Source organism: Pan paniscus, chromosome 6 (assembly GCF_029289425.2).
Source record: "Pan paniscus chromosome 6, NHGRI_mPanPan1-v2.0_pri, whole genome shotgun sequence".
Classification (NCBI taxonomy): domain Eukaryota; kingdom Metazoa; phylum Chordata; class Mammalia; order Primates; family Hominidae; genus Pan; species Pan paniscus.
Window position 1 is genome coordinate 160,492,346 of NC_073255.2, and position 13,756 is coordinate 160,506,101.

A 13,756-nucleotide genomic window follows, 5' to 3' on the forward strand; every position below is an offset into this window, starting at 1 on the left:
CATATTGCTGCTATAAAATCTCAATCTTGCAATTATAATATAGATAAAGTAAGAATTGAAAATATCAGATACTTAAATAATGTTAGTATATTTTTTGAGAATATACAAGGTTTAAGTATTAGACACTGGAAACAAAAAGATTGGATTATTCATGATCTATGGAATCATGTGTGTCGATGTTTCATGGATAATTATTTATCAGACAGATTGGTAGGAGAAAGAAAGTAAAGAAATATATCTCTATAATACTTAGCTCTAAAAAATAAAGAAGAGATGTGAGCATTTGCTTTCTTAAGTCCATTTATTCATTCCACAAATTCTAGTTGAACACCTACCATGAGCCAGACTCTCTTCCTGGCACAGAGACAGACTAAATTTCTGCCCTCATGGAGCTTACATTCTAGAGGAGTAGACTAGAATGCTCAATTACAATTTGAATTTCACTTAAAATCACCAGTTGCTAAAGTGTGCATACATGTTTTTGAGAATACACTACTCATGTTATTCTGAAACAGTCATATCTTAGGGGTCAATCCACTATTTAAAAAATTTTTTTGCTTATTTTCCTGATTTCTTTTAGAGAATCCTTGTTCATTGAAGCATTTGTGTCGGTTAAAAATTCGAAGGCTTATGGGTCTCCCAAAACTCTGCCAGCCAGCCTCAGTGGAGAAGCTTCCTCTACCACCAGCTATTCAAAGATACATATTATTTAAAGAGTATGATCTCTATGGACAAGAGCTAAAATTGACATAACTTAATATTTTAAAATGTGATTTAAAAAAATGTTGAAATGTGATTCCCTCAGATAATTTCTTGTAACCATTTTACATCCTTAATTGTAAAGTGTATTTAAATTCATTGACAGTTTTATAGGTTATCATGTGTTCTTATGGGAACACCATGATTTATGTCTTTAAAGACATTTGCATTTTTTAAAGATAGTATTTTGAACTTAGATTTGTATATTTGTTTGCTACAAGTCATCAAACTCTCCCTATCAAGTGGCTCCTACAATATCCACAATCAAGTCTCTATGTTTAAAAAACAGATAACCACTTTCTCAAACCCACATCTGCCAGTTGCTGGCCAGATTCTCCTGTCTTTCACGGTCTTGCTGTGTAAAAGAGCTCCTCCTGCCTGTAAGTTCACAGACTGTGATCTGGCATCTGACCCTCCACTGCTTTTCTCAAGGTCCCTGACAATCTCTTTGTTGCTAAATTCAGTGAACATTCTTCAGTCCCTCTTCCAATCGATTCCTACAGCATCTAACATTGTTGCCTGTTCCTTGCTTGAAATGATATCTCTTTCCTTGTTTCTCGCAAAACCTGTTCTCTTGGGTGTCCTCCCACCTCCCTGGACACTCTGTCTCTGGCTTCTTTCTGCCTAGCTCATCTCTAGCCAATCTTACAGTTATATATCTTAAGCCCTCTTCTCTTTGTTCTTTAAGTTATATATCCTAAGCCCTCTTTGCTTTGTTCTCTGGGATATTTTATCCACATCCATGGTCTTAATCATTTTGCTAGAGACTACAAAATTTCCATCCGAAGCTCAGCTCTTTCTCTCATGTTCTCCTGACCTATGTAGACAATTGGCCTCATGAACATTTGAACACAAAGACACCTCAAATTCAACATGTCCCCAGATGAACTAAAAAAAAAAAAAAAAAAAAACTCTTTCTCGAGCTCAGTAGTTAGCACAATGCTCGATTCAGTTTCCAAAGAAAAAAGCCTGGACATTAGGTTTGACCATCCCATTTTCCTCACCCAATAAGACAAATCACCAAATCCTATTAAGTTTATCTCCTGAAGTCATCTTCCACTCAGCGCCCCCCCCTCAACCCACCCCGCATTTGGCCCTAAGTCTATTATCTTCTTTTTCCTGGGATAATACAATGCTGCTTATCTGGCTCCCCTGCCTCTGTCTTACCCTGTCCCAAACACTTTCTACATACAGCATCTCAGAAGAGTCTTTTACAAATATAATATTCACTTCTCTGCTTAAGATCATTCCCATTGCTCTTAAATTCCAAAGTTCTTACTTGAACTTTCATGATCTAACTCCTGCCTTCTTCTTTAGCCTCATCTCTGGATGTCTACCTTTCCTCCTTTCCCTTGAACCTTCTAGAATTTTATTTTTTAAACAGTGATTCCCAGACTTTAAGGTGTCATATACTAATAGGTTTTATTGTGTTGATTTTTCAAAAAGAGTCATTAAAAAATACCATCTACTATCACCATCATTTCATAAAAGAGGGGTCATTTTAATGCCAGAAAATAAGATGGTTATAAATTCAGTCATTCAAGTTGAATGACTTTTACCTTGAAAAGACCTCACACTGCTCTCATTTCCCCATTGACGAGTGAGAATTTCACTGTGGGCCATCAAATATCTGAGGACCTTTGTATGGGGAACCTCTGCTGTAGAATAGACCATGCTCTCTTTTAACCTCAGGGTCTTCGCATTTCCTTCTCTCATCTGGAACTCTCTTTCCACTTTTTTTGCACCCTTTCACCTGATCAACTCCCACTTACCCTATAGGTCTCAGCTGAGATGTTGCTTCCTCTAGGATGGGAAGCCTCAGCACAGAACTTGTCATGCCATATTATAGATGCCTGTGTTCCCTGCTGTCTTCCCACTAGACTATAAGGTCTATGAGAGTAGGTTCTATGTTTGTTTTGTTTTCCAGTGCTTTCTCAGGGCCAAACACATTCCCTAGAGCATGGAGTTCAATAATTGTTTGTTGAAATATATTGAATAAGTGACAAAAATAATCAGTGACATCATGGTGAAATAATAGTTTTAAATTTCTGAGTGAGTTATGTAATCTTGTAATTATTTAATGCTATTATTCTTAGATTTTAATAGTGTATTTTTCTTATATTTATTTTTACCTTGTTACTGTATTCTTTAAACAGTAATATCTCACTGGTCTGTAAAGTTTTCAAGTTGTATTTAGCTTTAGTTACCTTTGAAAGATAAATAACTATGAAAAAAATCATACAATTAGGGCTATAATTTTAACTTCTTGTATTCCCTAGAGGATATATTTTATATGTAAGTTAAACTGTAATGTATTTATATTTAATTGCAACATCTTGTATACAAGATTTTATTATTATTGTGTTGCACTCTTAGACGTGGTTAAATGTATTGTTACCTAAAAATATTACTCTAATGAATAAAAAATCATATTGAGGTTATAAGTCTGCTTTATGATACTTCATACATTAAACTTTTGCTCACTAAAGCTTTGACATTTTCTTTGATATATATTTGTGTAGATAATATTCAAGAAATACTTGGATATAAAGATATGAATTAACTGCACATGCTATGGGTTTTTTAAAGTGGCTTTTTGGCATTTATGAAGCAAGAGAAAAATGTGTCTTATGAAAAAGAAGCAATTGCTGTATCTAAATCAGATTTGATCTTTTGCTCACCATATTTTGGGTTTTTCTAGCAGTGTGTTTGTTTTTTAGATGGCTGGATGGAAAAAGGAATTAATTTCCATCTTATTAGGGCTCTGTTTCTTCTAGAGTATGTCACTTTATCCAGGAAAGGGTAACAGCTGCTCCTCCCTAGTCAGCATTAGGAGAAGCCAAACATTCTACAGTGGAGCCTGTCTAACCACTGTGGAATCAACATGGCAGAGTTTGGATGCCATCTTCCCCCATGCTGCCAAGATGTCTGTGGCTGTTTTAGTCACTCTGGATTTTGTTTTGTATCACACAGAGTGTCCGGGTGGAAAAAAGCAGATCTGAACTCTCATTAAGCATGTCTTATCTTTCCATAGGCCATCATTAAATAGGATCTCCATTTCTGGCTAAAGATAATTTTAAGAAGGACACTGAAACCAAGTGCCTCCTGAAGAATATGGTTTAATCATTTTAATTAGTCACAGAACATGTTTTCTGTTAATAGGATGTCAATGCAGAAGATGTGAAAACGATTGTATCAATGTGCAGCAAATATTCATAGTTAACACCACCTTTAATGCAGGCTTTTGAACAACCAGAACCTATGGGTCAGACAGTATGGAAACTCTAACAAGATGGAGTATCTTATGACACAGAGAACATAGGTAAGCCTTTCTCTTGTCACTGACCTTTTACCAGAAATTCCTATGCAAATTTTGGTTTCAAGTTTTATACTCTTATGTATATAGCCACCTTCCAATCAGAAATTACTTAGGAATATAAAAATTGTAAGCTGCTTCAGCAACATGAATGCAGCTGGAGGTCATAATCCTGCAAGGATTAATGCAGGAACAGAAACCAAGTACATGTTCTCACCTATAAGTGGGAGCTAAACATTGAGTACCCATGGACATAAAGATTGGAACAATAGATATTGTGGACTACTAGACGGAGAAGAGGGGAGGAGAGGAGAGGAGGGGGAGGGGGAGGGGAGCGGGGAGGGGAGCGGGGAGGGGGAGGGGAGCGGGGAGGGGGAGGGGAGCCGGGAGGGGAAGGGGGAGGGGAGGGGGAAGGGGGAAGGCAAAAGGGGGCAGGGGTTGAAAAACTACCTAATGGGTACTATGCTCACTACTTGAGTAAAGGGATCCATTCCCCAAACCTCAGCGTCATGCAATATGCTTAAAAAATACAAAAAGATACCAAAAAAGATATCAATTACCTTTATAGTGTCTTAAGTTTATGCAGGTAAATAGTATCATTAAAATATAAAAATAAAAACAGTCTATGAGCCATTTTGAGCCAGGCTCTGCAAATTATTAGCTGCTTTGTTTTGGACAAGACATGAACTAAGTGTCTAAACTACTATATCCAATATAGAGTAAGTGCATATGAAACCTGAGCTCTCATCATTATTACTACATAGTGGAAGTGCCAACATCAGAGCTGCAAAAGTCAAGAACCTTGGTCGTATGGTACATGACTGTAGATTGTCATTACATCTGAAAATACAAAAAAAAAAAATCTTAGGAATGCATATGGCATCTCACTGTCATTTCTAAATACTTTGACAACATTCACGGAATAAAAACTTGCAGAGAATTGTCTCTAGGCAATAAACCCCCACATATTCTTTTCCTTAGTAAAGCCTTAATTATCCGTCGTTGACAAGGGAAGAAAGGGCTTCTCAAGGGAGAAGATGAGTAGAAGGAATAGACTTATTTGACCTCAGTGCCCCGTGTTGTGTAACCTCAGGGAGTGCTGGAGATGTCGGGGGATTTGCTGTTTTGGGAAAGAGACAGTCTAGTAATTTGAATCTGGGCACTGGGAGCGCCTGAATTCTAATGCTGGATTAGCCAATGATTCTATCACAAGCACTTGACAGGCACTCACATTCTGTGCTTCAGACTCCGGGAAACTGGTAACAGCCATTGCTGTTGCTCTGGAAATCTTCCATTCTGGAATCTCTCAATGAGATTTAAGATAAAACTTCTTGGAAGCATCCTATATGGTTGGATCAGGTAGAAGATGTGGAGGGCACTAAATGTGATACTTACCTTGGGATTGAGTATGTGTGAGACACAGTAGCCAGTTCTTTCTGTTTGAAGCAAAGTCCACACTGTTTTCCCATGGAAGCTATTTTCTAGGTTTTGTGGAAGTTAAATATCCAGGCATGACATGCAGTGGTCAGCAATTGCATGTTCTGTGCAATTGCTGTGTTCCTGAGTGTCTGAATACCCGTAAATATATGGTTACCCACATTGGTTTAATATCATTTCAATGAAGCAACAGTTTTAATCACCTTTGACTGGAGGCTGCCAACATTTGCTTAGGCTTTCCTTTGACTCACTGGAACCTCTCAACTTGCGTTTGACTCTGCACCCGGTCCTCTCATTGGGGGCCTGCCCTTCATAATCACCTGAAGTACACAAGAAGCTAAATTGAGTCTGTGGGTTGGAGGGTGCTCTGATTAAATCAGAACTTCAACTATAGTGATTTGCATACTTCCTACAATGATTCTAGAGTATCTGAAGACCCTCTCTTCAACAGAAAACCTTATCTGACAATCAAAACTAAGGTTTAAAATACAAGTACATTTAAGAGAGGTAGAATGATATCTGAACTTTTTTTTTAAATAATGGACTTTGATAAGGGAAAAGGGATGAGAACCCCAAGTCCGCAGAAGAAAAGTATAGGTATTTTCTATAGCCAAAGGCTTCATAATTTGTTCTATGAATATGGAAAATATCTTGAGGACCATCTAGACCATTTGAATACATCTGGAAAGACTACTCCAATAATGTCTCTCATTTATCCTGGGTTTTACAGTTCATAAAGAATTTCACATACATCACCTCACTTGATTCTTACAGCTACTCTAGGAACAGGGGAGGGAAGGGGTTAATTATCTCCACTCTATAGAAAAGAAAATAAATCTTCTAGTTAACTAAAGTAGTAAATGTCAGAGCTAGGACTTGACTCCAAATCCCTAGGACCTGACTCCAAATCCCAAGCTCCTTCCATATCATCATTTTTAGCTCAACAATAATAGGAAGGGATCATTCACAATAGCCAAAAATCAGAAACAATTCAAATGTCCATCATTTGGTGAATGGATGGACACAATGTGGCGTATCCAGACAAAGGGATCCTGTTTGTTAACATGCTACAACATGTGTGAACCTCAAACACATTAGGTTAAGTGAACCTCAAACACATTAGGTTAAGTGAAAGATGCCAAACACAAAAGATCACAAATCGTATAATTCCATTTATATAGAATATCCAGACAAAGTGAATATTGAGAGACTGAAAACAGATTAGAGGTTGCTTGGGGCTAGAGCATTGGGACAAAGGTTGACTACAAATGGGCACAAGGGATCTTTTTGAGATCATGGAAATGTTCTAAAATTGGTTTGTGGTGATAGTTGCACAACTCAGTAAATTTACTAGAAGAAAAAAAATCATTGAACGTTACACTTAAGGTAGGTGAGTTTTATGATATGTAAATTTCACCTCAATATGTCTCCTTAAAAAAAAATAATAACAGGAGGAGCATGTGTCTTACTGGCAGAGAATGCCATGTTTACAACCTCACAGAGAGGCCCAGCACAACAATGGAATCATCTGGCTCGGAGGAAAGCACTTGGTTTTTGTGCTGGCAGCACATGATTTATTGGTTTTGCCCTGCTGATAAGGCCATTAAAAGCAGATGATGACACATTCTTCAAGGGCAACACAAAGCCTGCTGCCTTCACCAGTCTTACTGGATCTCAACCCGAACACGTGTAGCTTGTTCTGCCAGCCTCTGACATTTTCATTTTGTTTGTAATATAACTTTTCCACGTTAAAAAAATATATATTTTAGAAAACAAATGCAATAAAACATGTAGATTGGAGAGCTAAAAGTGAAAGTTTCCAGTCCTGTTAAGGGCAGGAATTGGCAAGGGATCATGTTACCAGTGGGACGGGTCTTTTGTAACTTCTCTGAAAACCAGCTCTGATTCACTGAGGATGCCTTAGAAAGGAGAACAAAGAGAAATGGGACTCCCGGCGGTGGGGAATCAGAGAAGGCAAATATTCAACAGGCCCTAGATCTCAAGAACACAGGGCGCTGTGGAAGTAAAGGTCAGTTAGGAGCTGTGAGTCTGTGTGAAAAGAGAGTGCCTTTGATATTCGTGATAAAATTTCAAAAAAAAAATCTCAGTAACCAGATACCAGCTTTCAAGCACTAACTGTCCCATTGTCAGGTCACACTGAGTCCTCATATTCCTGTACTTTGAAACTGACTTTACCTCTCTGCCCTCATTCACAGCAAGATCTCAACTTTTCTGCCCTTTAATGTAGCATTTACCTGCAGGACCTGGAGTCTTCTAAAGTGACAGTTGTCATGACCCTGAGGAGGGAACCATACCAAGGAGATCGCTGCCTTGGGTGCTCACCTTCCACATCATTCTTCTTAATACTACAGCGAACAACTCTGTCCAAACTTGTTCAGACCAACACTCGGGGCTTCAGGAGAGGTAATTGCTGAAATGAATGGAAGACCTTCTACTCCACCTCTAGGAAAATTTCCTTTATGAAAATTTTAGGTGAGCTTTATTAGAACCTTCTAGTCCACCTCAAGTAAAATTTCTTTTTATTAGAACTTAAATCTGTTTCCTGTTTCATAAGTGGAATTCCATATTCACCATCTGCTGTGTAAGAAGAAAGACTTGGTTGATAAATTCAGCTATTTCTCATTTTTTTTTCTGAAAATCTTTTTCTTTGGTCTTTACAGTTTTAACATTATCAGTTTATCTTTCTATTTGCTTGTGTGGGACTCATTATTACATGTTTGAATCAGATTAACAAACAATAAGTAGACCTACTATACACAGGTGAAGCATTAGATGCTCTATTACTAATCTTTGTCTTTCATCCCATCCTTCTTTCATTTTGATACATTTTGAAATGCTTAACTAGTAGATCTCAATGTGAGAAGCAGTTTGGACTCATTAGAACATAATTATACCCATCACTTACTAGCTGGGCATACTTACAGGGATTTTTTTAACCTCCCAGAACCTCAGAACCCACTTTTATCCTTTGTAAAATGGAACTAATTCAGTAGTATTTACTTCAGCAAGTGTTGTCTCAAACAAGTTAAGTGTTAATATACGCAATTATTAAATGGAGATCACATTAGCATGTCGTACTGCCTGGCACATTGACTTTAGATAAAAGTATTTTATAAACTATAAATATTATACAATTGCAAGATATTATAAATAGCTCCAATAATTTTAAATTTGACTCATGCTCACTACCACAAGCTGGCACAGCTGGGAGATTTGCTTGGCTGCCAAACCTAAGAGTGAAGACTTGATAAGGGTATTGCCAGTTCTCATCTGATCCCTTTGGCCTGCTTGGTTGTTGTCTGTACAGAGCCTGACCTCTGCCTGACATTCTCCCCTGGGAGCCTCTTTCCAGCTATCTGAGAAGCTCCCAGCAAACTGACTGAGCAATGTCAGAAGCTTAACTTCCTTAGGAGCCATTACATTAGTTCAGCAGCCTAATTACAAATCATCCGTAGGAAATGTTGAAAACCCAAACCCTTCCGTGTAACTGGGAAACATGTTAGATCTATTTCAGGCAGCAACCTTGCACCTGTACAGTGAGAGAAATTAGATTAAGACTTTTTTTTTAAAAGGCAGGTGCAGAGGGAGGGTGAAAATTAGGAATAGCTTGTTAACAGTAGACTTAACATTTGTGAGAATAAAAGAATTTCCAGTTTCCCAAATTTGCAAATGATAACGTAACATATTGTTGATGAAAAAGCTAAACTCTGTAAATATTTAAACAGGTTTATTCTGAGCCAATATGAGTGACCATGGCCCAATGTACAGTCTCAAGAGATCCTGAGAAAGAGTCCCCAAGGCAGTTGGGTTATAGCACTTGGTTTTATACATTTCAGGGAGATAGGAGTTTTAATTAAAGACATAAATCATACATGGAAGATGTACATTAGTTCAGCCTAAAGAGGCAGGATAGGCCGGGCGCGGTGGTGCATGCCTGTAATCCCAGCCCTTTGGGAGGCCAAGGCAGGCTGATCACGAGGTCAGGAGTTCAGGACCAGCCTGGCCAATATGGTGAAATAATTTTAAACTGGACTCATGCTTACCCTGTTTCTACTAAAAATACAAAAATTAGCCAGGTGTGGTGGCACACGCCTGTAGTCCCAGCTACTCAGGAGGCTGAGGCAAGAGAATTGCTTGAACCCAGGAGGTGGAGGTTGCAGTGAGCTGAGAACGCGCCACTGCACTCCAGCCTGGGCGACAGAGTGAGACTCCGTCTCAAAAAAAAAAAAAAAAAAAAAGACAGGATAGCTTCAAGTAGGGGCCATCTTACAAGTGAATTTAAACATTTTCTGACTGGCAATTAGTTGAAAAAGTTAAACTTTGTCTAAAAACGTAGGAAGTCAGTAGAAAGAAATGTTTGAGCTAAGACAAGGAGGTTGTAGAAGCCAAGGCCCTTGTTAAGTAAACGAAGTTTCATAGGTGGCAACCCTCAGAGAATATGTGATGCTATACCAGAGTCATGCTGGAATTTGGAATCTTATTGCCACAAGAGAAGTTCTGTCAGTCTTACTATAACCTCCCAAGAGATTCGCCTTGCCCACTGCCTAGAGAGAGCGATTCTTCAAGACAGGGGAAATGCAATAGAGAAAGAGTAATTCACGCAGAGCCGGCTGCGTGGGAGACTGGAGTTTTATTATTCAAATCAGCCTCCCTGAGCATTTAGGGAGCAGAGTTTTTAAGGACAACTTGGTAGGTGAGGGGAAGCCAGTGAGCCGGGAGTGCTGACTGGTCACAGGTCAGAGATGAAATCACAGGGAGTCAAAGCTGTCTTCTTGCGCTGAGTCAGTTTCTGCGTGGGGGCCACAAGATCAGATGAACCAGTTTATCAATCTGGGAGATGCTATCAAGTGCAGAGTCTGCAAAATATCTCAAGCACTGATCTTAGGAGCAGTTTAGGGAGGGTCAGAATCTTGTAGCCTCCAGCTGCATGACTCGTAAACCATGATTCCTAATCTTGTGGTTAATATTAGTCCTACAAAGGCAATCTAGTCTCCTGGAAAGAAGCAAGTCTACTTTGGGAAAGGGCTGTTATCATCTTTGTTTTAAACTATAAACTAAGTTTCTCCCAAAATTAGTTCATGCTACACCCAAGAATGAACAAGGACAGCTTGGAGGTTAGAAGAAAGATGGAGTCAGTTAAGTTAGATCTCTTTCACTGCCTCAATCATAATTTTGCAAAGGCGGTTTCATTATGATCTCTGATGTTAATGCTGGCCAGTTGTGCCTAAACTCCAAAACGGAGAGGGATGAATGAGGTGTGTCTGACCACCTTCCCATCAGGGCCAAAATTCAGTTTTTCAGGTTTCTCTGAGGTCCCCTTGGCCCAAAGGGCTGTCTGTTCAATAGAATGGAGCGGGGGGGAGGTGCTTAGGATCTTATTTTTGGTTTACAATATGATTTCAATGTTTCCTCACCAGCAAACTGAGGACAACTTAAATAAGAAAGGCATCCATGAAACGGACAAAAATGCCACTACGAGATATGAGCACTTAGTGGCCAGTTGGGCTCACTCATTAGACTGGGGGACATACTCAAAGGCAGACTGACCATGAAGAGTGAGTTTCAGGTCCTTGTGAGTGCTGGGGTTTCCAGGATTAGTAGAGAGCTCTTGGTGGGGAGGAAAGCCAGGTTACAATGAAGTGGCATTACTCTGAAAGCATTTCTAATAAACTCCTTAAAGGCATCAAAGAAGAAAGAAGTCTAAATCACCTAAGACCCAGTACTTTATCATGATTTCTATTATTGTTTTAAATACATTTTCACTTTTATAACTAATTTTGTATTTATAATTTTATATTATTAAAGAGGTTCCCAACATTGTATAATTCTTGGGCTCTATAACACTGGATTTACCCTTGCCTACTCTCCAACTCATCTGTTTTGTATTGTTTTGTTTTGCTTTCTGTGTGTGTGTGTGTGTGTGTGTGTGTGTGTGTATGTTTAATTACTTCCTGAACACTTAATAATTATGCTAGCCCCTGAGGAGGGCAAATGGGGCAGACATGGTTTCTTCCTCGGAGAAAAGGCCTTTCCAGCGAAGACCTATTTGAAACAGGTAATCCCAACTGGGATATTGCCATGAAATAGTCTTGTGGGGACTGGGAAAACTAAGCTGGCTTCAGACATCAGGAAAGACCTTCCTGAGGAAGTGTTACTTAAGACTTGAGTAAAGTAGAAGAAGCAAAGGCTTTCCAGGCAACGAAAGGAGCAGTGCAATGGCTTGGGGATGAAGGGTGTGTGGACAATTCAGCCCAAAGTGGCTCAAGTGTGAGAGTTGGAAGAAGTGGCCCAAGTTGAAGCTGGAGAGGTGAGTAGGGCTTGATGCTGGAAGGGCCAGAGCCTGCAGTTGAAGGTTCTGCCTGAAGGACAATGGAAACCATTTGGGGGTTTTAGCCAGGGAATTAGTTGATAAGATTTGTGTTTTAAAAGGTTAACTCTGGCTGCATTATGGTAAAGGGGAAAGAATCATGCAGCAATGTACCAGGGAGACTGCTAGTCCATCATGACCATCATCCAAGAAAATGAGGACAGCAGCTTAGATTCAAGCAGGTGGAACAGCAAGAAATGAAGTAAGATTCAAGAGCTGTTTAAAATATAAGAGCTCAGGCCTTCCAAAGGAATATAATGATGTTGGTGACGGCAGGAGACAAAGGTAGAACATAGACTGCAGCACATGGTGGATGAGGATACTGTTTTCGGAAATGTGGAAGCTGATTACCTGAGCAACAAAATTATCTGTACACCAAACCCCTGCAACATGCAATTTACCCATGCAGCAAACCTGCATATGTACCCCTTGAACCTAAAATAAAAGTTGGAAAGAAAAAAAAAGTGACAACAGAAATGAAATAAGGAAAAAAGAAAAGAAACATAGAAGGCTGGAAGAGTGGGTGAGGAAAGTATAAAGGGAAATTAAAACACTGGTTTGGGGCAGGTTGTTTTAGCTACCAGTGATATACTCAGATGGAGATTCCCTCCCTCCTTCCCTCCCTCCCTTCGTTCCTTCCTTCCTTCCTTTCCTTCCTTCCTTCCTTCCTTCCTTCCTTCCTTCCTTCCTTCCTTCCTTCCTTCCTTCCTTCCTCCTATCACTGAAATACACATATTAAATCTGTGAGTGATAGAATTCTATAGTAGGCCAGGTGTGGTGGCTCACATCTATAATCCCAACACTTTGGGAGGCTGAGGTGAGTGGATCACTAGAGGCCAGGAGTTCGAGACCAGTCAACATGGCAAAACCCTGTCTCTACTAAAAATACAAAAATTAGTCAGTGTGGTGATGGGCGCCTGTAATCCCAGCTACTTGGGAGTCTGAGGCAGGAGAATCAGTTGAACCTGGGAGGCAGAGGCTGCGGTGAGCTGAGATAGTGCCACTGCATTCCAACTTGGGCTACAGAGCGAGATTCTGTCTCAAAAAATAAAATAAAATAAAAATACAAGCCTATAGTAGAATAAAGCAGAGGATCAGTGGAAATGAGGATTTTAATTAAATATGAAATATATATTACATATGATATATAAATATTATATATAATTAATAATTAAATATATTTGTATAATATATTCACTTAACTCTTTGGTGGATATAAATAGTAATGCCTAAACAAATATTTTAAAATAGGAATAGTTTCTGAAATTACCAAATTCTTCTCAAAATTTGGGGATTAATAAAGTATGAAAACAAACAATTGGTAGGGCCTTGCAACGCTTCTAAACAATAGCTGCCACAAAAACATAAGCCACAAGCAAAGTGACTCATCTATAGGAAGTGGGAGTCTCCTTCCATAGAGACTGTTAGGCTGAAGTAGGAATTAGATACATGTATATTTAGGAGCTCTCTCTGATCACCCTATGAATACTAATTGTGGAAACACCAGATCTACTGGCAGGTCTGGTATTGATGATTTTTGGAGGAACTGGTGAGTTTTTGCCACTCTCTTGTTGAGTCTTTATTAAATCAGGACACTTGCTAAGGTGAACAGTGTCCTTGTTAGGCAACTATGGCTATGGATGATGCTACGGGATAATGTTATGTCTACCTAACACTAGATGGTAATAAAGTCCAAAACTCTTTGACATGGCCTAGAAAGCCCTTCAAATAAAGAAATATTCAACATGTATAAGCACCTACCATGTGAAGGGCATGATACTGGTGGCTATTAGGAGTGGGGAGGGGTAGATACCAAAGCCATTTTTAAAAAGTAGTACCTGAATCAGGGCCAGTTT

At 39.1% G+C, this 13,756-nt stretch overlaps 1 protein-coding gene across 2 annotated transcripts in view; it reads left to right on the forward strand.

The window, feature by feature from the left end:
• Window positions 1–3,247, forward strand: part of ASB15 (ankyrin repeat and SOCS box containing 15) — a 37,721-nt gene extending 34,474 nt beyond the window's left edge. Inside the window, exon 12 of one of the 2 annotated variants that reach the window (XM_057302754.1) lies at window positions 581–3,247. In XM_057302754.1, coding sequence (XP_057158737.1) covers window positions 581–753 — 173 coding nt within the window. In that variant the 3' untranslated portion in view covers window positions 754–3,247. The remainder of the gene's footprint in view (window positions 1–580) is intronic. The other variant, XM_034964904.3, reaches the window with a different exon arrangement.
• Window positions 3,248–13,756: the final 10,509 nt, after the last annotated feature.